The sequence below is a fragment of the Oreochromis aureus genome, linkage group 6 (assembly GCF_013358895.1).
Source record: "Oreochromis aureus strain Israel breed Guangdong linkage group 6, ZZ_aureus, whole genome shotgun sequence".
Taxonomy (NCBI): Eukaryota; Metazoa; Chordata; class Actinopteri; order Cichliformes; family Cichlidae; genus Oreochromis; species Oreochromis aureus.
In genome coordinates, this window is record NC_052947.1 from 15,869,429 (window position 1) to 15,893,843 (window position 24,415).

At 40.8% G+C, this 24,415-nt stretch overlaps 1 protein-coding gene and 1 long non-coding RNA gene across 4 annotated transcripts; one reads left to right on the forward strand and one right to left on the reverse strand.

The window, feature by feature from the left end:
• Positions 1-2,340: 2,340 nt before the first annotated feature.
• LOC120440570 lies at positions 2,341-3,837 on the reverse strand. Its single transcript, XR_005613343.1, has 3 exons — positions 3,800-3,837; positions 3,587-3,720; positions 2,341-2,760 (listed from the first exon to the last, which is right to left on the reverse strand). It is a non-coding gene; the product is annotated as an uncharacterized LOC120440570 (long non-coding RNA).
• A 2,277-nt stretch (positions 3,838-6,114) lies between these two features.
• On the forward strand, positions 6,115-24,082 carry LOC116333726 (chromodomain-helicase-DNA-binding protein Mi-2 homolog). 3 transcript variants are annotated; one of them, XM_039613258.1, is made up of 8 exons: positions 6,115-6,177; positions 8,603-9,003; positions 15,810-15,860; positions 17,088-17,161; positions 18,805-19,623; positions 19,777-19,957; positions 20,067-20,211; positions 22,900-24,082. In XM_039613258.1, the coding sequence occupies exons 2-8, from the start codon at positions 8,917-8,919 to the stop codon at positions 23,358-23,360; spliced, it is 1,818 nt and encodes a 605-aa protein (XP_039469192.1). In that variant the 5' UTR covers positions 6,115-6,177; positions 8,603-8,916; the 3' UTR covers positions 23,361-24,082. The 3 variants fall into 3 exon arrangements, with proteins under 3 accessions (XP_039469192.1, XP_039469194.1, XP_039469193.1); XM_039613260.1 differs by having other exon boundaries at positions 23,038-24,082; XM_039613259.1 differs by having other exon boundaries at positions 6,159-6,177; positions 8,606-9,003.
• The last annotated feature ends 333 nt before the right edge of the window (positions 24,083-24,415 follow it).

Consider the following 24,415-nt stretch of genomic DNA (forward strand, 5'->3'; position numbering starts at 1 on the left):
CTATACAACACAAAACAGGACTTATTTATACAGAGAAATGAAGAAATTACTCTTTGCCACAATATAGCTTCACTGTATAATTTTATGCTCAGGCACAGACAGAGCTACCACACAGGCTCATTTCCACGCATAAAGCTGGAATTACTAAACCCACACTGGCAAAGCTGGAACATGCTGACTACTCATAGAAAGGATCTCTTTTCTTTTCTTTGCACAGTCGAGGAGCGTATCAGGTCACATTTCACTGCGTGTTATACCTGTATAACCATGCACGTGACAAATAAAGAATCTTGAATCTAGCTCACTAAACTTCTTGCTTCTAATTATACAGTCACCAACCACTATGTTGGGTATACCTGTTCAACTGCTTGTTATAGAAAATATCTATTCAACTCATTTAGCAGCTCATTTAGAAATGTAGAAATGGTAAAGATGACCTGCTGAAGCTCAAAGTGAGCATCAGAATGAGAAAGAAAGGCGGTTTCAATCTTTTGGAATGTGTTATGTTGTCAAATGGGGGTCTGAGTATTTCAGAAACTGCTTAAATGCTGGGATTTTCCCACACAACCATCTCTACGGTTCACAGAGAATGGTGAGAACTTTGAAAGAGATGAGCTACAGCAGCAGACTTCTGCCACTTCTGTCCTCTAAGAACAGGAGTCTATATTTCACACGGGCTCACCAAAATGTGACAGTAGAACATTGTAAAAATGTTGCCTGATCTGATGGATATCAATTTTAGCTGCAACATTTGGGTCACAATTTGGTGTGGTGTGAAAGCATGGATCCATTTTGCCTTGTATCAACTGTTCAGACTCCTGGTGGTGGGAAATGTTTTCTTGGCACACTTTAGCCCCATTAGTACCAACTGAGCATCTTTTAAATGCCACAGTCTCCCTGAGTATTTTTGCTGACCATGTCCACTCTTTTATGATGACAGTAGACCTATCTTCTGGTGGCTGCTTTCAGCATGATAACACACCATGTCACAAAGGTCAAATCATCTCAAACTGGTTTCTTGAAAATGACAATGAGCTCATTATACTCAGGTGGCCTCCACAGTCACCAGACCTGAATCCGATAGAGCACCTTTGGAATGTGGTTGAACGGAAGATCGGTATGTGCAAACTATCAGCTGTGTGATGCTATTGTGTCAGTATGAACCAATCATTTGTAAAATCAATGTCAGGTTGAGTTAAAGCGGTACTGAAAGCAAAATGAATACTAAAATGTACCTAATGAAGTGGCAGTGTATACTTCTAAGATTAAATTATGGATTGTGTGTATTCATGAAAATGGAGCGCATTTTTAGATATTAAACAGTTTAATTCTCTGTAAACTGTCCAGCAAATCAGGCGTTTGTTTATTTTTTTCACTGAACATTTAGACTTGTAATTTACCCGGTTCATTCACAACCACTACTAAACTCACATGTGTGGGCCAGAAGACCAGTCCTGCTGTAAATGAGTTCAGAAGACGATTTTTTTTTTTAAATTTATTTTTTTTAAAAGGCTTTTGCAATCCTTCGAGTGCAGTTCTGCATGCACTGCCACCAGAGGGCCTTATACACTTGGAACTGGCATTACATTTGAGACTTCTCTGCTTTATATTCAGCTTGAAATGTGAGAATTCACACAACCTCAGCAGTATCACCTGCTGGGTTTCTTAAAGTTAAGAAATGTACAGTGGTATCGCAGTATGAGTGGCAGGCTGAAACTCCAGGCTGGGCTCCCATGAATAAAACAGTCCGTGTGAAAAATCAAAGAAAAAAGTACAGTCACTGAAGTTTCAGGGACTTTCTGTGAACTTAACATCAGTGAATACATTTTGAATCTTCAGCAGAGTTTCAGAATCAAACATCCTTTATTTTATTCTTTTTGTTTTAACTCTTTAGCCATCGCGTGTCAGGTAAACAAAATAGTTATAGATATACATGTTTATGAAAACACGGCTGTCAAACAAGAGCTGCTGCTGAATAACAGAGAGAGCATTTTTATGTTGTCACAGACAGGCTGAATGAATCAGTGTAGCCGACCACAGATGGCCTGTGATTCCCACATTTTTATCTCTGTAAATGTAGACATTCACACTATCGCTACCCTTTGAGCCTTGGCACAAGTGATTCATACTTCTCATTTCAATAGAGTGATCAGATGGCTCACTCAAAACCTGCCAAACACACCTTTTGTTTCTGACCTAGATTTTTCAACTGCCTCCCAGTGTCAAAGGTAAACGTCAGTGGGTAGAAGAAAACATCCTTGAACAACTCAAACAGGAGGTACAAGAAAAGAGTGAAGAAGAAGAAGAGCAGGCACGGTTAAGCCTTTAAAACTTACTGGTAGAAGAATTAGAACAGCTGTTTTCAGATCTGAAGTTAGATAAAACACTTCTGTCTTCACACTCTCACAGAGAAAGCAGGCTCGAGATACTGTCTTGTCACTGTTTGTTAAAGCAGGCGTTTCTTTGTTCAGTCCTTCTTTTTTGCTTTCACAATGTGCAGTGTAGGCCACTCCTCTGTGGCTCATCCTGGAGGCTATTAACGCAAGATCCTTTAACAAAGTACACATGCAATTGTAAATGTGTTCAGAGGTTACCAGTTCAACTTTATTCTGGTAACAGACAGGTTCGCACAGGGGAGGGGGGCTTTGACTGTCACATGCTCAGAGGGCTGTGTTTCCCTTTTGAATCTTCTGTATCACAATCATGACCCTCATCAAAGTCAGACAGTCAGCACATCATTTTGTGGTTTTGTGTTAGTCTCTGCAGAAAATGGAAACAGAAAGTTATTTCCTTTGGCTTTTCACCTCAAAATGCAATACTTTATCACAGATCTGGTCCCATAAAAAAATAATGATTTAAAATTAATGTGATGCCAAACAAAATAGTTTGACCATCTTTCATGTTGTAGGCTATTAAATAAATGTTTAAAAAAGGGACCTATCATAGTGGAATCTTAGAATTAAATTTAACAATGTATGTATATGTATATACATAAATCTATAAAATATGATTTATACATTTGATAGAAATTGTGTGAAGCATCTGAAGCATTCTCTAAGTGGAAGTATAAATGAAGCAATGGAGAAAAAAAAATACATTTAATATACTAATAATTTAATATCACTAAAACATAAAATATATAAAACAAAGCAGCAATTCCAGTCAAAGGAAGTAGAAATGAAATACAAAGAGAACAACATTTGTGTGAAAATAAGGTTAAAGATAACGCTTCAAAGCTGAGGTTGATAATTAGACGGGTTTGTCTTGACAGGGGCAAGATATAGAAAGGTCAAAATACATCACATCTGTCTCAGTTATGTAGAAATCCAAATCTCGTTAAACATGTGTGCCACACGTGCTTAATGCTAGCAGAGTAGACAAACTTGTCTAAGTTGATGACAAAAACTGAAGAAATCTCCTATATGTATGAATATATATATGTATGTATATATTATTATTATTTGAAATGTGTAATCATTTTTGAAGTATTTTGGTGCTCTAATATTTTGCTATTTTACCTAAGTGTGAGTGCAGACGTTAAGTCACAGTCAAGACATTTGTGTGTGTGTGTGTGTCTTAGTCATACCATTTGACTGTCCGCATTCCTCACTGAGCATCCCTCCAAGTGTGAAGAGGGCAAAAACCAGGAGAGAAAACACGATGGTCAGCATCTCCAGCTCAGTTAATGAAGAGGCCATCTATTGACGCCTGCTCCCACAGCTGTACATTGATAGTTTCATCAGTGAGATCACCCAACATCATATGACACAGCAGTTTAAAATGAGAGAGAAACACTTACTTAACGAGGTGAAGGAGCTTGTGGATGTTGATCATCACGCAGCAGCTGCATTACACAACACACACACACACACACACACACACACACACATATACACTTTATGTTCTCTCTCTCTCACTCTCTCTCTCTCTTTCTCTCTGTGTCATGCACTTGCAAGAGCTGTGAAGAGCTGACTTACACGTCCCCTCTCAAGTTTAAGCGAGATCATATTAACCGTAATTATTAATGGTGCCCTGAGCCTCCCCTGAATGTGTGTGTCCGTGTCTGTGTGTGTTTTACACAGAAAGTCCTAACTCCAAAAGCATGCATTTTGATTTCAAGCGTGTTGCTTTTCCTGGGTTTGGGTCTTAACAGTGAGATGAAGAGCTTCATGTTTCTTTCCCACCATGAAGACATGCCTCAGTAACTGAAACTTTCTGTGGAAGAAAATGTTTTTTCTCAAGGCTTGTGATGTGGTAAATATGTACGCTGAAACCATGGCTGTCTTCAGTGCGAGCATCCAGTAAACACATGCTTGGATTCTTTTAAATGTACACTGACAAACTGAAGCTTTGCAGACTGTACCTGATAAAGAAATAGTGTTTGGAAAATTTGGAACCACAAAGAGTATTAATTCTGATTACCATTGCCATTATATGTTTTTGTGGTAATGTTTATTTTAGTATGTATATGTCAGTAAAAAGGATGTGGGTGGGCATATCTAGGGCATTTCTTTGACCACTTCTTCTTTAAAACCAAGGCTGTCACTGCTCTTAGCATGCAGTCGATGTTCTTGTGGTACAGCTCATTTGCTTTCAGCAAAAGAATCAGGAAATAAAAGCATAAGAACAGATAGTTCGAGCAGAGATATTATAGGAGCAATAATCCTGAATTTAAACCTTTTGGGGTACTTTTGGAACAGCAAAGATGGTGGTAGAAGCAGAACAGGAGAATGAAAATGAAGGTTTTAAGATTGTATTCCAGGGCCATAGTCATCAAAATCAAAGCAAATGTAACTGCTGATTTTGTGCATTCAGCTTTAATCTCCTAAAATTAAAGTTAATTTAGACGGTGCTTTAAAATAAATGCACAAATAAGAGTCAGGAGGGGTTTCGGGAAGGCTGACACTTGCTTCTTGACGAACTTTGATTAATGGGTCACTGCTCATGAAAATCATTCCACACATGAGAAAACAAAGAGTTTTTAGGAAATCCTGCAGTCTGGAGAAGTGAGAAACTAACAAACTGGAGACAGAAAGTTTAAGTTCAGTTCAACCAAAGCACAAGAGCATGTTCATTAAAAAAAGAAGGATTTTAAAAGACTCAAACCACTTAACTTATAACCTATAACTATAAATAAAGTGCTGTAATCCCAATGTAGTTTGGATGTAGAATATAGTTTTGAATGCTTTAATTAAAAAACACAACAAAACACAAAAAACACCTTCTTTTGAGAATAAATGCTTGCTGATTATCCGTAAAAAGCCAAACATAGAACTATTTCTATGTCCCCTGAGATGTGCAGCTTGAATGCTGCTATTTGTAATCTTCTGAATTTTATTGTCCATGTAGGCAGTTTGTGAACTCCACACTAACTCTGTTGAAAAAATGGTGGCATGCAGTGAAATACTGAATGCAATGATTCTGCAAGTCTTAAAAACCCTGTATTTGGTTAGAAGGAATGCAAAAACAACGTCTTTAAAAATAAATCTTATTTCTTCTTCTTATACTTGATTGCAACTATAGTGTGTTAAACTACTAAAATCCTTATAAAAGTGAGTGTCTTGTAATTTTACAGCTATTTCAAAATACCTTCACGCACACGCATCCATGTGCAAAAATACGTTTTTATACAGCTCTGGGCAATCCTTTGAAAAAATAAATATACCCCATGTGAGGCAGCATAACATAAGCAGCATGGAAAGTGATAGGATGACAGCATCTGCAGACTGTTCAAGTTTCTTTTAAGTGTTCTTTATTTTCTGGCGTTGCCTTTCAACAATTGTTCACCAAAACATAAGAGCCTGGCAGTCAAAATCTCACCTGCTTTATACAGAATTCAATTTACATCTGAACCTCATCAACCTCTACCATTGAGAAAACAGGGTAGACTAAATAACACAGTCTAGACAAAGAAACAGGAATAAAATCATTCTTCCACTTAACAAACTCATTTACCCAACTAAACAGTTTGAAAAGTCAATCTCTTCACACAGTCCGACTCACGAGTTTATTTTAAAGGAAATAAACAATTTTACTCAAAAGAAACACCCCTTCATTTTCGTTACACCCAATTGACATGATCAATAACATCATATCCTGTAAAAACAGGAAGTACTGGGGCGGCTCTTCCCATATACCTGTTTCACATATAGGACCTGCACAAAGGAACACACAGTGGTAAATATAACCAAGCTACATAAACAAATGAAAGATTCAAATCAACTAATGATTAAGTGACATTTAGCTTTAGGAACATTTGCACAGATGTAATGAATGTAACCAATGCTACCACAAACAGAGCCGGGATAGTATGCAGAGCCGAGGTTACATGTGCTTTGTTTACATTAAAGCATTATGATTGACTATAAGATAACAGAACACAAAATAACAATATGTGCAAGTGAGCAATGGTAAATGAATTCAGTCCTAGCCACTTTGTCACACCCCATGATTCAGTAGCTTGTAAAACCAGCTTGAGCAGATATAACTTGAATTTTGTGGAGAGATTTTGACCTACTCTTCTCTTAAATTCAGTTCATTGAGGTTTGTGGACATTTGTTTATGTGTTGCCAGTTTGCGGTCTGGACTTAGGCCGAGCCACTGCAACACCTCTGGTTTCCGTTTTTAGACATTTTGTCGTAGATTCGCTGCTGTGTTTGGCATCATTGTACTCTTTGGTCCGGTCACAGAGATGACCTCATATTTGACTCTAGAATACTTTGGTATTGAGAAGAGTTCATGGTCAACTCAACGACTGCACGGTACCCAGCTTTTGTGGCTGGAAAACAAACCCAAATGATCATCTCTCCACCACCGTACTTGACAGCTGGTGTGAGCTGTTGGTGCTGAAATGCTGAGTTTGGTTTTTAGGCCAGTTTGGTTTGGTTTGGTCTTGCAGTTTTCTTCAGATGCAACTTTGCTAGGATAAGCTAAGCTAAGCCATGCTGCCATGTTCTTTTTACTGAGAGTGAACATTTCCCAACAAGCCATACTTAGAGTCTGTAGAGTCTGAGATGTAGCTCTTAGATTTCTTTCAGTATTGCATGGTTTGACTGTGCAATGCTGGGATTTGCTTGGACGTCCACTCCTGGGGAGATTGTGGCACAAACTGTAAAAACCTCTGCTTTGATATAGGTGCTCACACAGATAATCATGTAAACAAGTTACCTTTGATTAGTTTTTCTGCATAAAGTCGTAAAGTAAACTTAAAGCTTGCAAGAAAATTCATAAAATGTAGTTTTCTTTGCCCCAAAATAAGTCTTTCAAAAGGCTCCTCTTAACCCTCATTTCTTCTCCTATTACAATTCAGGATTCTTTGCATGCCTTGTCTTTCATAATATCTCTGAAACTGGCCTGCCTGCATTCCAGAGCTGTCACCCACTGAAAAAACATTTGGAGCATTACAAAATGAATAATACAACAAAGCAGGCTCTTACCTCCTGAGCAGCTGAAATCCTGCTGCAACAGTGCAAAACCATTTGGACTCCTTAGCTCCCAAACACTCAGAGAAGGAGAAGGGGTGATGCAACACAGTGGTGCCCTGCACACTAATGGTACTCCATATAGTCACATATGATTGCTTATGAGCAGCCCAGAAATGGCTGTTCCATGATTTCCTGACTTTGATTTATCAGAATAAAGGATAGCTTTCCACTTCGCCTCAGTCCACTGTAACGCTGACAACGGATGAACATTTTTCTAATTCACTCATTCATTCATTCTTAATAATATTGCAGCTTCACCTTACAATATAATCTAAGAAAACTGGTTCAGTCTTTAACCAAGAAGATCATATGAAAGCGTATTTGTTGAGTTGTGATGTGTCCTCATCAAAAGCCCAGATGAATTTTTTTGTTTGTTTAGGCCTACTTTTGAGGGTTTATGTGTAACCTGTGAATACTGAGGTGCTTTATTTATTTTTTAAATGTGTCACATGTATGTTGTAACTTTTTGTCTCACAAAGTAGTTTGAGCTACTTTTAAAAAGTAGCAAGTTGCTCCTAGTTTAACTCCTGGCTGTAGTTTCTCCAATACTACCTGAGCATGTCTGTGAAGATGCCCCTGCTTTTCAGTAATCACTTTCAGTCACACATTTTCCAGTTATATCAATCATAATCCTCGTGACCCGAGACCATGTGAAATAGGATTACATCCTTGCCACCCACACACACACACACACAGACACACAACCACACACACAAACGCACTCTTTGAAGTGAAGACTGATATGGCTGGAGATTTCGCCTCTCATAGCGAGTCAGATATTAATATTTGTTTTGATTGGCTAACATGACTGAAGGAATGAGGTGTGTGTATGAGTGAGTGCTGTCCATGTGCACAAGTTGTGTAAGCTTATTAGCAGCACCACTGGTCTGAGGAGGAGATTGAGGTTAGTCTAAGCCCTAATCCTCGTGGACCTTATGCTTGTTATACAGCAACAAAATCCTGGCCCCTCCCCCTTTTGCAAACACACACAAGAACACACACTCTAACACACACACACACACACACACACATGCGCGCGTCACAACAACACAGTTTCCCTGCCTCCTTGTTTACTGCTCAGCTCCATCTCAACTCTTCCTCTCTTCTCTCGCTCTCAGCAGGAAAGCGAAAAAGGTGGAGGAAGAGGAGGAGGTGGTGGGCACTGTGGAGTAGTTTCCCAGTCGTCATGACGACCTCACACCCCACCATCCTGCTATCTTCTTGTTACCACGGTGACCTGATCCCGTTTCATCTCCGCTCTTCTTGATGATCCGGATTGGCTCGATAAATAAGTGCGATCCGGGAGTGCCTCTTCCTATTTCAGGAACGAGCTTGTGGACGCGAGAGCAGATCCCACGCAGGGACGCAGATTGGAGGACAGGACTGGGAATGCTGTGGGAGTAACTCCGGAGTGTTGCCTGGAAACAGCAGCATGCCAGTACAACAGATAACTGTGGTTCCGTCCAGGGACATAGCCAACAATGGCAAGAGCGCTCTTCGCTCCAAAGACAAGACCGAGGTGAGTCTCTGACCTCATAACTCAAAATTTCACTAAGGGTAAGTAAAGGCTTTGTGTGACCGTTGTGTTGTTGTTTTTTTGGTTAAGGCTTAAAAGTTGCATAAAGTTGGTGATTTAAGATTGCAAAAAAGTTGTTTCTGTTGTCAGAAGGCTGATGTAAATCGATTCAGTATTAATCTTGTGGACATTGTCTATGTGTGTGTGTGTGTGCGTGCATGCGCTTGTGTGCGTGTTTTTATCAACCTCCAGTTTCAGTTCCCAGGCTTTTCAGCTCACTCGCTAAACAACACACATGTACAGTATAGATGTATCACTGATCCCTCACTTGGGGTTTGGTGCTTTCAGCTTTGAGGTAGAGTCTGACATCATAGCTATCATGTCACAGACTGAAGGATTAAATTACATCACATCAGTTCACATCAAGTAAAATATCCCACAGTGACACATCATGGCACACACACAGCTGTAGGAGCTGCTGGAGCACAGTTCATATACGTAAGCATTTTTCATGCAGGAGAGCTCGCTAAACAAATTGAGTGGTCAAATTCGTCATCTTGATATTTAAGCTGTATACAATTTTAATATGGCATCAACTTATCCAAAATAACATTCCATCTTAAAAAAATCCTTGATAGCTGCAGTTCTTCAGTTGTTGATTAAAGTTTTCCACCATGAGAGGAATGGTTACATAATGTCAGGAATGGGCCTAAACTTGACCTCACTTCACTTCATGGTATGCTGTGGTACAAAAACTGCATCTGGTCACGGGTGATAAAGTCAGATGCATAGCATAGTGCTGTATTTCTCTGACAGTACTGATAAAGAACAGGATGAGTATAATGCCCATACATTATCTAACAAATAATACTCATGCATAATTTGTTGAATGAGTCTTCCCAGGCTAGTTTCTTTGTTTTTGATATCTCACTAATCATTACAAATCTGCTTATGAAACGAGAAATTGCTGACCAACTCTGAGTTTGAAATAGCTGCGCCAGCTTCCTCAGGTTGGTGCAGCATTGTGTTTTCTTCTTAATGTTGTAGAGCAGTCCCAAAAGTATACAGACTTTTGGAAATGTTCATCATTTCATTACATTGTGGGGGTTTTTTTGTTTTGTTTTGTTTTTTTGCAATTTTCCTTTTTTTTCAGTTGCAGCTGAAAACAATCCAGTGAAGAAAATACTGTTAATGGACTGAAAGTTAATCTGAATAAATCAACCATGATACATCATGTGTACCATTACTGTTTGGTTACACCAGTGGTTTAAAGCTGGATTGGTGGGACACACCCACCAGAGGTACCTTATTCTGCTTCTATTGCAGAAAAACCTGCAATAACTGTAATATCTAAACATTGGTGTTTGTACAGTAAGCTGTTCTGATCTTGTTTAAAAATGTATTCTACTTTTACCACAGGGATAGAATATTATTTTTGCACCAACAGTGTGATTCCTTGTTAGTGAGCTCTTAGCCAAAAACTTCTTGGGATGGTGTGCAGAGTGTCCTTAAAAGTTTGAGGAAAATGGATAACAAAAGAGCAGAAGAAGAAGTGGCAGGCCTAAAAAGCTATCTGCAGCAGATGAACACTATCTGAGAGTCATGTACTGAAGAAATAGGTATTTGCTGGATTTTTTTCTGACACAAAACCTGAGAGATGCATCCGGACCTTCAGCAGATCCATCTACTGTTGGAAGGGTGGCTGTCAAGAAGTCATTCTTTAGGAAGGGAAATGGGAAGAAAAGGTTGAGGTACATCAAATTGCAAAACAACTTCACTGAAAATCAGGAGCAACAGGTCTCATGGAGTGAATCCAAATGTTACATTTTTGGTTCAAATTATCATTACGTAAGGAGGAGGTCAGGAGAGCCTAGGGCCATTTGTAATGGTGGAGTTGGAGGCTCTATATGGTTTTGGGCTGCATTTCAGCCAGTGGTGTTGGAGATCTTGTTAGAACTGATGGATTTGCAGTACTGCATGAAATAAATGGAAATACAGTATATGAAGTAAAAACAGAGCTTGTACAATTTTGGCAAGCTTGTACGTCAGAATTTGGTATAACCACTTTTGATCATCAGCACAGCCTGAACTCTATTTCTTGTAAGTTTTAAAGTCGTCTTCGGGTATATTTCTCCAGGCTTCTTGAAGGACATTCAGAGCTCTTCTTTGTATGTTGGCTGCCTTTTGTTCTGTTCTCTGTTGAGAAGATATCACGCTGCTTCAATAATGTTGAGGTCAGGGCTCTGATTCATGACTGATGGTGTTTTATCGTCTGTTTTTCTATCCAGGTATGTTTTTACTGCATGGGCAGTGTTTTTGGGATCATGGTCATGCTGAAAAACGATGCTGTTGCTAATCCGACACTTTCCAGATGGTGAAATGCATAATTGTTACAGTTGGATTTCCATGTTTTTAAATGCTATGGTTTGTGCTCGTAAAGCACTGAAACACTGTTCCTTTCTACCATATTGATCTGCATCTTAAGACGATCTGTTTATGGTTGATATTTGGCTAAGGCTTCAACAAAAAACAAACAAAAAAATATGTTGTTGGAACAATCAGAGCTTGATAATAAAGTCAGGATTTGCTGACAGTTGTTGGTCAGTTTGGTCTGTGACTCTGGGTTTCTTATGGAATTGTATCTGTTGTTTTCACCTGAACTTTCATTGTGGCTCAGTGAACACTTTGTGTTATAAAGACGTGCTCTGAGGTTGTTTAAAGCTGAGATTTTGTCAAATGCACCGCTTTCAAATCTAAAGTGTGCAGCTGCAGGGTCATGGCTGGTTGTCTAAATGTGGCTGTAGGTGTGTTTGATCGTATGCCAAAGTACAGAACCAAAATACATTCCTCAGTCCACGCTATATCACTTAATCCCCTCTGAAGAAACATGCACATGTCCACACACAGACTCGCCAGAGTCTCTGCTGTGCATCAGAGCCAGAGTGCCAACAGAGGATTCGAGGTTCAGGTGAGCGACAGCAGTATGCTACCTCTGAAACTTCACTTCATTACTGAAGAGCTATCAGTTATAGCTTATAGAAGCTAAACCTAGAGGAATTATGTGTTTTGCTGGAGTCTTATGATGGTCAGTTTCTTATTGCCCTGTTTTGCTGTGGCATTTAAAAGTTGATGCACTTAAAAAATTAGGTGGACTTAGGAGTCCGTGTATTTTCTCTAAGAATTCATGACCAAAGTATTTTTGTGTGTGTGTAGCCCTGATATTAGGAATTGTAGAATAGCATTTAATCCTCTGTCTTTGAATAGTATATTTTGAATCTTTGTTATGTACCAGTGCTATGAACACAGTCATTATTATGTTATTATGGTGCTTTATGCTCGTCTGCTAAGGGTAAAGCTTCTTTTTGCTCTTCTCTTGATTAACCTTTGTTGTCACATAGATGTATTTCGAATTGATGTAATGTCCTCTCGTTTAGAAAGGCATCAAACTATTTTACATATTCACACAATGAGCAACCTAGAAAACGTCTATAAATACACAAAGTGTGACTTTGTCTGCTAGACTGCTGTTGTGCAGTTAGACACATCTCACCCCTCCATCATTTTGTGTAAAGCATATTGTGCACATGAGCTTTATAAAAGACAGGTTCACTTATCTGATTGGGTCTGGGCAGTATTTATTTGTAGGTGTAGGACAAACTTGGGCTGCCTCCCTTGTTTTTGGCCTCTTTTCTTACCTGAGAGGTGCTTCTTCTTTGTTTGTATTTACACTCCATCAAAGGAAGCGTGCTTGAACTGTTTGGGCTTTGTTGGCCTTAGAAGGGTGAAAGACTCAGTAGCAGGGTATCGATAAGTTGTAGCAACTCACACATGATGTGTTTTGGAAGACTGAGCTTTATCTATGAGTTAAGGTTGGTCCCAGATGTGTTTAGCCAAGCACAGCACAAAGACTAGAAGCAGGAGGAAACAGTTAGCCTGGCAGGCTCAAGTCTGTTTCCTGTTGATTTCTTTTTTGTTGTTTTAAGCAATGTTAAACACTATTTAGAGCAACAGAATGCAAGGAGGATTAATCCCCCCATCTATTACTTTTTAAAAATAATAAAACAGCACATACATGTCCATGCACATCTTTTCCAAAAGACATTCTAGTTTGGTAAAATAAATCAGTTTTGTTGGGAAAAGTCTGCTTTAGGCCACTGGTTGTGTAGCTGATGTTGGTTGTGTTTTGGGGGTAAGCATTAATTTTAATGGAAAAAACTCCAAACAAAATCAAGATCTCATTATTTCCTTTCATAGCTCTAGTCTTTGATCACCCACTTCAGGGTTTTTTGGGGTTTTTTGACGCATTGAGGTTTACCACAACACAAAAACACAACCTGACTGGAAGGAATTACACGACTAACAGGCATCAGTAGTTGTATCTTCTTAGAAATACCCTTTTTGTTCTGAAACTTTGGAAAGATGACGTGAGTAATTATAACTGGTCACATACATGTGAACACGTGTCCATCTCCTCTAAAAGGCAGAGGAGTGTTTGCTTCGACTCCAAGCAGGACTGCACTGATTTAAAAGTGGCCATCAGAAAATCCCTTGATCAGCTTACATGATGCAGTTCTCTGCTTGTCAGTGTCTCTTATTTATTTCAGTGATTTTCACAGAGTGTACCTACAACTGTGGCTGTGTGTGGGCTGATACATGCAAGCTCAGGTTTTCCTATTTTATGTCAAGTATTTAAAAAAAAATAGAGCTATGGAAAAACCTCCCACATTTAACATTCCAACTTTGAACTCCACAAACATCCTGTAAGATACATAAAACGTAACAAATTTAACCCCTGTAATACTTTCATACTGACAGGTGTTATAGATATCCTACTTGCAGACATCGATGGTGGAGTTTGTGGTGTTACTACCTTTACATATATGTGCTGTCAGCTGCTGTATTTTTGTTTTTGTTTTTTTGAAACCTTTCTTTGTTTATTAGTGTCAAAGCCATCAGGGTTGTGAAATATTTTAATAGTTATTACTCTTGGAAATCCCAGCAACACAACCGACTTCATGTACTTTTATAATTTTTTCCCCAAACTAATATCGGTCATGTCCAAAGCGGGGTCACACATTCGGACAAAAGTGGGTTTTAATTCCCTCTGAATGCAGTCCTAATCTGAAAATCATGTATATTGCCACAATTTAAATTCAGGGAGACTTTAATATTTAGCTGCATTAACTCATGTAAGCCCTGGACAGAGACGTTTGAGGAATGAAAGTATCTTCTCGGATTTTAATTAACACCTCAGTGTAGACAATATGATATTAGGATCAGATGGGTACTGGTTTTGGGAAAAGTTGCAGTTACATCTTTGGTTTTAGGATTTATTGACAGAATGAAAAATACAGCCAGCTTTATCCCTGATTTCCATTGTTTTATTAACTCCTGCCAGTTCATTCTCCACTGCCCACCCACTGCAGTAACAGACAGTTGGTAGGTTATACAGCTTGAGCTCATTGCATGCATGATACTTGAAATAGTATCCAGCAAATATCCGCAACTAAGCCAGATTTAATCCCATAATGCAGGTGCAAAGGTCCATGTGGTTGAGGATAAAAGTGAACCAGAAAAATAACTGCTTGCTGTGACTGCTTCGGTTCATCTGCGTTACTTATTCAGCAATCTGTAGCTTTCCCAACTCACAACCAGCTGATTTTATTTAAATTGAGCGATGTTGTTGATGTGGTTCATATGTAAACTAGAAGCTAGGTTTCAATGATATGATGGCACCAAATTATTATGGAGAAGATATTTTCCTTCTTGGTGGTTCACCAGCTGGTCGTCACTTGGTAACTCCCACTCGCCACCATCTCATTGGTAAGTAAAGCTGCTGCAGGCTGCAGATGTCTGCTGGCGAAGCCCAAGGTCTAATAGGTGAGTTCAGACAATCAGCGCTCAGGGCAGATTCTAGAAAAAGTGCCTTAAGTTGCCTTTAAATAGAGACACATTGCAGAGCAGCATCTTGTGCTCTTAGCGGGACAACCAGGTAATAGGATTGGCTGGCTTTAGCTCAGGTCACAATGAAGCAGCAAGGACATGAGGCTGTGCACGACTCTTGATGCTGGATTTTCATCGGTAAACACAGGAGGACCGATCAGCGCTGAATACCTGCTGGTGTTAAAAGCAGCTTAGTTTGATTAAAGGAGTTTTGTTTTTATTGCAGATTTAAACTTTAGTGTCTTTTCTACGAAAAGTGCAGCCACATTTCTCACCTCGCCTATTTTTGGAGGTCTTGGTGTTGGGTGGGTGGGGGCAGGGGGAAGATTTAAACTTTAGTTTGAAAGTTAACAGCGTGCCTGATGTGTGTAATCATTTGATTTAAATTATAATGATAGCAGTTTGAAGGTGAAGCAGCCAGGTGATTTAGAAGTTATTGCTAAAGCTATTATGCAGCATTCATTTCTCAAAAAAAGGAAATAAACAAATATAAATAAAAAAAACCCTTTTGCTGCTTTTCTGTGCATTAATATTCACCTTTTTGAACTTGATATGGGCATATTTGAGTAGTTTAAAAGACTTTATCTATCATTTTCATACACAGGAAGAAAAAAAAAGCAGCAGCAGCTCTGCAGCAGATTGCACTAAAACATATTGGGGTGAATCAGCCATTAGCTGAAGTCGACACAAGGGCTGTAAAATATTGTTCCAATATGATTTTATGGTTCTGTCTGGTGTTGTGTGCCAAAGAAATCATTGGTTTAAAAGCCTCAGGCTCCACAGCTGCTGCGCACTATTAAAGCATCACATCCTTCAGCGTGTTTATTGGGCTCTAATGATTTTCTGTCTCTCCATCTCCCCTGCAGGGGAGGAAGGCACCTGGGCGCTCAGGGAGTCGATCCAGCAACATCTCCAAGGTAACTGTTAAATATCGGTGCTTAATCAAGGTCACAGTTCATAGTGTACGGTAGCATTGCATAGGAAAGCGCAGTTTGATGTGCGAGAATGTGGTTAGGGTGTGCGTCACACTTAGAGTAGAGATGGATGTTCACAAAACATCAAGTGCACACTGATGCATGACTCACACAGAGTACTAAATTATCATTTAAGCTCCATTAGTTCAGATTTCTCATATAAACATCAATCATCATTTGAAAAGCTACAGATCACTTCATTTTTTTTATCACATCTATAAGTCTTTTCTATTTTCTTTTTCGCACGGCCTTCAAATAAACCCTCACGCTGGTTTTTAGCAGCACTAGGCAGCTGTTTTTAACAAAAACATTCTCAACGGCTGAAGACTCTCTTCAGTACATTCCGATGAATCACCTGAGACTAACCCCGATTTGAAAGTAGAAATCATAACACGGAAGTTAAGTTTTTTACGTGACGAGAAATGCAGCTCAAAAAACTCTAGTTACTCTACTTTTGCCAGAGGCGGAAATAAGCCGTTGTTTGTTCACATATTAGCTAAAAGAGTTTTAAAAAGAGGCAGCGATTTACAGTTTAATATGGGTGCATAAATGAGGTGCAACCTACTCAGTGTCACTGATTATTGAATGCAAGCACAGTGGAAGAAAACTGAAAAGATATTAATGACTTTTCAAACATAATATATGAAATTATCTAGTATTATGTTAGATGCCCTATGGTCTACAGTACTAGGACATCACTCCCATTCCTGGTGATATCATAAAAGTCTGAAGTTCACTCATTAACAAACATTTTTGCAGTGTGTAGGAGAGAATCTAAAAGAGCTGTGCTCACATTTTGCAGCTGTTGTCCCTCAGAAATTAATAATTCACCTTCAATTTTATTGTAGTATTTTATATATATCTACTGTCTATAATTTATGCATTAGGTAAGTTTAATGCTCAGTACCTACAGTAAGAGTTACAGTAAGGGGTCAACCACATGACAAATGACAGTACATTAAGGAGTATGTTTGATACTCAAGTCTTAGGTTTTGGGGTATTTCAGGAGTACCTTCTACAAAAAAAAAATAAATGAATAAAAATGCACCCACATTTGAGCACCAGTAAACATTTACTGGCACCTGATTCATAAAACAATGTGTGATTGGTTGTTTAATAACTCATAAGTAATTGTAGAATGCACTAAATAGAGGATGTTGGTTGTTGCAGGCTAGCAACTCGACTGCAGGGCTTACTACAGCCTCAAGGACATCCATAACACCATCCGCTCAGGACATATGCAGGTAAGATTGGCTTCTCTTGCAGTTACAGTTACCTGGGAAGAAAGACTCCATTCCTTGACTATCTGCAAATATCTGTTCAAACATCTCTTTTAAAGCCAGGAGCAGCCAGGCTTCTCTCTGTGATATTAACATGCACTCTTCTCCTCTGAGTGGGAGACTGAATTAGCATGGTCGGCTGCACCCCGAGGGCATAACAAACTTAAAATGTGTGCTGTGGCGCTCCCATAGCGCAATCAATGGGGGGAAGATGACTGATTGCAGAAATGGAAACCTTCAGCTTGTCATACCCACTGGTGCCGTGTTGGCCACACTGACAGGCTCAGTCCTTTGGCTTCATGGCCAAAATGAGGCTGTGTGTGTGTGTGTGTGTATGTGTGTGTGTTTGCACCTCAGTTTGCTATCCTAAGTTCAGTCCACGTTCACTGCCTGCTTGTTTGATTATTTAGCCTGATCATAAGCTTTAGTTTCCATTCTGTTTCCTGTTATCCATTTCCTGTTTTGCAGGGGCAGTTTCTGTCCAACTACTCTCACCTTCAAATGAAACAGAAGCTGTGTTAGCAACCTCTAATAGCAAATAACTCTTTGTTATCCACATTAATTAAAGAAGAATGAGATATTCAGTGACCATAATGTGTTTCCAAGTATAAGAAAGAAATCATGGGCAGCCCGGATTCTGTCACTTAGAAATTAACCTGAATGAGAGCAGAAAATATATAAAGAGAAGTGTCATTTTACCGTAAATACACCTGGTTAACTGATCATCAGCAAGTGTGCACCTCTATAAAAGCAGAGGTTTTGGGAGTTTTCTGCTCTGAAGTATTCAGGTGTGCGTTAACACAATATCGCAATCTTCTACACCAGAAAGCCTGAAAAAGAAAAGAATCAGTGTTGCAATGGTCCAAAGTCCAGACTTTAACCTTACTGAAATCCTTTGGTGGGCCTGTAAGAAAGCTGTGCATGAACAAATGCTGACTAACCTCAAGGAACTGAAGCAACACTGTAAGGAAAGGTGGGCGAAAATTCCTCCACATTGATGTGAGAGACAGAAAACCATTGCTTCGAGTTATTGCTGCTGAAGGTGGTTCTACAACATACTGAATCATGGGACTTAGTTTCTTCATTTTTGTTAAATAAATAATGATACGTGTCATATGTTGTTCTTCATTTCAGTACAAAATATTATTTTTATTATATCCTGATATATAAACTCTTAGAATTGATGTGGGTGTCAATTCTGCAGGATTGTTCAGAGGAACAGATGTGGTGCTTTGGAGTCTTACAGGTCACTTTCTTTCATTTCTATGGCTAATGTATCGATGGACCTGTTCATCTTTATTCTCAATCTGTATGATTGCATAGCACGAGTTAAATCCTTTACTTGTTAAGTAATCGAAATCAAAACTGGTAGCATAAATTGTTGCTAGTAAATTGACTTAATCTTTAAAATCATGCAGCTATGTTTCAGCCCATTGCTTTAGTTATGACACAGTTATGTTTTTCCATCTTGTTTCACCTTATTTCATCTCCATCTGTGTGTGAATGTGTGTGTGTGTGTGTGTGTGTGTGTGTGTGTGTGTGTGTGTGTGTGTGTGTGTGTGTGTGTGTGTGTGTGTGTTTTATGTGGCATGTGTGTGTGTGTTTAGTTCTGGACAGCTGTCCCGCTTAGAGGAGGATGCGTCTGAGTCACGCAAACACAAAAAGCACACACACAACTCCTCTGCAATGACAGTCACTGGCACCACTCTGGGCTCATCGGCTCAGGCACAGAAAAAGCAGGTGAAGCGACGTCACCGCCGCAAGAGAAGCAGCTGCACGGCCATCGACTGCGTGGAAACCAATGGCAAGCAGGACCACAGCGACCGGAGCCTCAGCTCTGACCGTAGTGAGCTGGGCGAGAAGAGGGAGCGCTCCTTCAGGAACCGGAGGGATCTCCCACCTCGCTTCCGGTGCACAGGTGCGCCGCCTTCAGACTCCTCTGAGGATGAGGCGTGCCGCGAGAGCCGCAGCTGGAGCAAAGAGAAAGCCAGAAGAGCGCGCCGCCGCAGCGGGAGCAGCCGGGACAGGGAGGTGATGAACGCACACAAAGGAGGAGAAGACAAAGCCGAGATCATGGAGCTGCAATCTGTGGGCTCAGATGAAGGGAAAGAGAGTCAACCTCTGATGGAGGACAGCAGCGGCCTTAAGAAGCGCCACAACCACGGGAGCTCAGCGAAGAGAGACGGCCATGCATCGCAGAGGGATCGATCGCAGGGCAGAGATAAGGATACGAAGAGCTACAAATCACAGAGCCCAAGAGGCAGCTCCTCATTGGCCGACGATGGCGAGGAGCTCATCACCAAGAGATACCAGGAGAAGGGGTCAGGGGGCGGGGACATGTCAGTGCCCACACTCCAGAAACACTGTGATGCGAATGGGAACACACCGCATCCCTGCTCTGATGACTCTGAGCTGGAGGTCTGCAGGTTAGTTACACGAGTGTGAAAACTGATCATGTACTGACACCAAGTTTATCTTCATTGCCCAGATGAGGCCAAACAAGCAAAGCCAGAGAGAGGCACTAAAATAACACGGTGCAGAGACTGCAGGTCATTTCTCCTCCTTATGTTTGTATGCAGGATCTGCCACTGTGAGGGGGACGACGAGTGTCCGTTGATAATGCCCTGTCGCTGCACGGGAAGCCTCAGTTTTGTTCATCAGGCCTGTCTCAACCAGTGGATCAAATCCTCCGACACTCGCTGCTGTGAACTCTGCAAATTTGACTTCATCATGGAGATGAAGCTCAAACCTTTAAGCAAGGTACGCACACACTTAGGTCTTCCTGAAAAGCGTTAAGCGCTGAGATATGCAGGGCAGTTCTGAGCGTGTTTCTTTGTCTCCCTCCTGTGTTCGCCCCTCTTTCTTCCAGTGGGAGAAGCTACACATGTCAAAGAGCGAGAGGAGGAAGATCTTCTGTTCAGTGCTGTTTCACCTGATAGCGATAGTGTGTATGTTGTGGTCGGTCTACATTCTGGTGAGGAGAACTGCTGAAGAGATCCGACTCGGAAAGAACGGTCAGTGCCTTCCCTTCGCCTCCCCGCCGCTCACACGCCAGAGTCAGGCAGCACGCAGTATATACGGTCCCTGTGGTGTCTCCTTCACATTCACTGTTTGCACGTGAACACATGTGTAGATCTATATTTATAATTCTCTTTCTGAGTTAAAACGTTTCTTTGTCTGCGGATATTTTGTCTTTTTTAAAATGAGAATTATGATTGAATGTCACGTTTCACCCACTTATTTTGTTCACTTTCTTTTTCTGGGTGTGCGTGGCGTTTGTTAATACACCGTATGAGCCGTAAAATCCCTCGGATTTCACCTCTTCTCTTATAGAATAACTGACAAATACACAGAATTAGTAAGAACTCCTAAAATGGGTGCATTAATGTGTGGGTGTTGATTTCCTTTTCATTGATTCATTCATACAGATGGCATGAGTGAGTGGAAAGGAGTTTCCACTCATTCACACCGAGTAGGTTTAACTTCTTTAATGTTTCTTTTCTGGTGTAGTCGGTTACTTATGGCTGGTATTGATGTGGGTGGAATGGATTTATACAGGATTATACCATGCAAAGTGTATTAGCTTCAACTCTACTGGTACAATATGTCAAAGAAGACAGTGTGCATAATCCACTCTCCACATGCCCCCACAGCACCCCACAGGGTGCCTTTAACCTGTAGGTATGTGCACCTGCCTGACTCTGGTTAAGTGATTTTAAAAAGTTTCGCCTGTTTGGGTATACTAGGTACATTATATATTAGGTGTTTTACTGTGATAGTCGTCCCTAAAGGTCTCTCTGCACATTAGACGTCCTGCTCTAGTGTGGAAGACGGACTTTTCTTTTAAACATCCTCAGCACTCTTGAAGAGTTAACTTTTAGTTTCTCAGACACTCAGTTTATACCATGTTCATGTTTGAAAGTCTCAGAGTAAATGTGTGAAATTGATCTGTAGATAAATTGTGTATGGGTGTCATAACTATGCTGCTGAACTGAGCATGTATAGCAATTCTTGTGGTATGGCATCATGTGGCCAAGCAACTACATCGCGCTTGCTATATTAACTGGCCACTTTATTAGGTACATGTATTCAACTGCCAATGAAAAGAAATATCTAATCAGCCAATCACATGCCAGCAACAGTGCACTGAGGTAAGTAGACATGGTCAAGATCACCTGCTGATGTTCAAACTGAGCATCAGAATGAAGAAGTAGGGCCATTTAAGTGACGGGACGCGTCATGGTTGTTGGTGCCAAATGGGCTCATCTGAGTAGTTCAGAAAGTGTTGATGGACTAAGATTTTCCCACACAATCACTGTGCAGCGGTTCTCTGGAACGAAATTCCTTGTTAATGCCAGAGATCAGAGGAGATGGGCCAGACTGCTTTTGTCCCCTTATGACAACAGTTATCTCCTGATAACACACCATGTCACAAAATGGTCAAATCAGTGTATTAACTGTACTCAAATGGCCTCCACAGTCACCAGACCTCAGCCCAAAAGAGCAGCTTTGTGATGTGGTGGAACGAGAGATTCACATCACGAGTGTGCAGCTGACAAATCTGCAGCTACTGTGAGATGTTGTCGTGTCAATATGGACCAAAATGTGTTTCCAGCACCTTGTTGAATCTGTGCAATGAAGAATCAAGGCAGGTGTACCTAATGAAGATGAAAGTCAGTGTTAACGAATATAAAAGAGCTTTTAGTTTAATATGTCATTTTTGTGTTTCTGGGGAAATTAACATTAACTGAAAATGTTTCAATTTTATTATAGTCAGATTTTTATTGCATTAACATGCAGTAAAAGTCAGTGTTACCTTACTGAACAGAAATCTTTGCATTTTTTGAAGTAAACTGTCGACGCTGGTGCCTTTTCTTTTGACACTGGCCAAATTGTCTTTCTAGGACTGTTTGTTTGCAGGAATATCTTTGTCAAGTCTGCGATGGGTTTACAGGAAGTTATTTGGACAAAGGTGACACATTTTTTGGTAATTCTGAGAGAAACAGCTACCAGATTTATTGGAAAGTGAAACCCAAAGACCAACTGTCTGAACAGACAAGGTTTCAGATGTTATACTTCAAAGACAGGAAGGTTCCCAACACAGCCTCAGAGTACAGTCTCTACAACATTAATATATTTTTTTAAAAACAGCCGGATGGAGAAAACCATCCATCCATCCATCCATTCGCTTCCGCTTATCCTTTTCAGGGTCGCGGGGGGCGCTGGAGCCTATCCCAGCTGTCATAGGGCGAGAGGCGGGGTACGCCCTGGACAGGTCGCCAGTCTGTCACAGGGCTAACACACAGGGACGGACACCACTTGGAAACTAATGCAAAAGTAATTTGCATGGTACACTACTTATAACTGAAATCTGTGACTAGAGGAGAGGTGAAATGGAGATCTCTCAGGAATGTGAAGATGATGCGATTGTTGATCAGTATCCTCTGATCCACGAGTTATCCTTCAAGTCACAGTTAACACCCCTCAGTGCTCTTCTACATTCATGGTTGTGTTCAGTGGTGGTGTGTGTCGTGTTGTGTTTACAATGTAGGACGTAAGAGTAGATGCAGAAAAATATAGATATTCTCTTTATCCATATGTTATAAAATCATAAGCATTAATATTTAGAGTATTTCTACAGTGTTTGCACAATAGAATAGTTTTCTCCAGAGATTAAAAAGAGAAATCGCTCTTGATTGCAGCCGAATTATGGAGAGTTTCTCTTCTGAAGTACTATACGCCGCAGGGTAAGCACAGCTCTGCACATGCCACCATCATGATCCCTCACACGTCTGCGAGGGGCACTAACAGCTGCTGTGTGTGTGTCGGTGTCCTTTCAGGTGTGCTGGAATGGCCCTTCTGGACTAAGCTGATTGTGGTGGCCATTGGCTTCACGGGTGGCCTCATCTTCATGTACATCCAATGTAAAGTCTACCTGCAGCTGTGGCGCCGCCTCAAGGCCTTCAACCGCATCATCACTGTGCAGAACTGTCCCGAGAAGGACCTGCACAACCCCCAGGCCTGGCACAGCACCATCGCCAATGGCAGGCACGAAACCGTGGAGGTGCCGGTCAGCCAGGCCCTCGCCCAAGCTCCGGCAGCGCCGATGGACTCTGACACGTCGGTGGAAGCCGCTGTGGCACCGGCGCAAAACCCTGTTTGACTTATCTCCTCCCGCTCCGAGAACAGTCCCTAATCCCACTCTGCTCATGGTAATGTCGTGAGCACAGTGAGATTTGGACTTGTGCGGTGTTGTAATGCTGTTCTCAACTTCCGTGGGTGCTGCTGGACAAACGAACTGATCCGGTCCTTCAGTGATCCAGAAAAGTTGGGGTCAGAAGGGCTTCACGAAGAAAGGAGGAGGAGCAGAGTGTGGAGAGAGGACAGAAAACAAAGCCATCGGCACAGAACGCTTGTAAAGACCGTGTTTTGTGGTTTACTGACACCATTTTATCCCTGTATGCACTTTCTCAACCTGCACTGAGTTAAAGATGTGAACACCCTGCAGATGCTCATCAAAGGTCTCAGTATGTTTCAAATGAATCACACATATGACTCGTAATCAGTCCCCACATCAGCTGATCGCTCAGCTGACACTCTGTCACACATCCACAGGGCGGGACATTTAAGCTGCTTCAGCCTTTACTACCCAGCTTCTCTGATCTGCTTTCAGTGATGCTGCCACTGCTCTGTAAGGGGGACTTGCTGCTGCTCTTGGTGAGAGCTGCGAAGTCCTAGAACAGAGCCTACATAATCCTGATTGGCCCAGCTGAAGCTTCGCATGAATTGTAGAATCAGAGATACAACATTATAGCAGATGAGGGCTACTCTGAAACGCTCCAGATTCAGTCACTATAGCCAGGGTGCTGACTCTGATATCTGTAACACATCTGTGCCCCTGGTGTTCACTGCCATTAAGAGACTTCTCCATTTAGAAGTTGAGCTGCTGTCGTATTTTTGAACAAAACATATGAACCAATCACTTTACACCAAGTGCAGATCTATGACCCGCAGACACACTACTCAAAGGTTTTTAATGAATTTGGAAAAGTTGTCAAAAGTGAGAGTGAGGCAGGATAAAAAAACAAAAACAAAACAATAGCTTGAGCTTGTTTTAAACCTGACTGATCGGGCCTGTGTGACAAGCTCTGAAGCATACTGAGGCCTTTACTCTCCTTTTAGACAATCAGGTCTTCAGACACCAAAGAGTCAGATGTT

Excerpts from the sequence above, each read along its gene's own strand:
- LOC116333726 (XM_039613258.1), top strand. The coding sequence starts at position 8,917 with ATGCCAGTACAACAGATAACTGTGGTTCCGTCCAGGGACATAGCCAAC. Across the intron at positions 15,861-17,087 it reads GATCCAGCAACATCTCCAAG|GCTAGCAACTCGACTGCAGG; the intron begins GTAACTGTTAAA and ends TGGTTGTTGCAG. Across the intron at positions 20,212-22,899 it reads GATCCGACTCGGAAAGAACG|CCGAATTATGGAGAGTTTCT; the intron begins GTCAGTGCCTTC and ends TCTTGATTGCAG.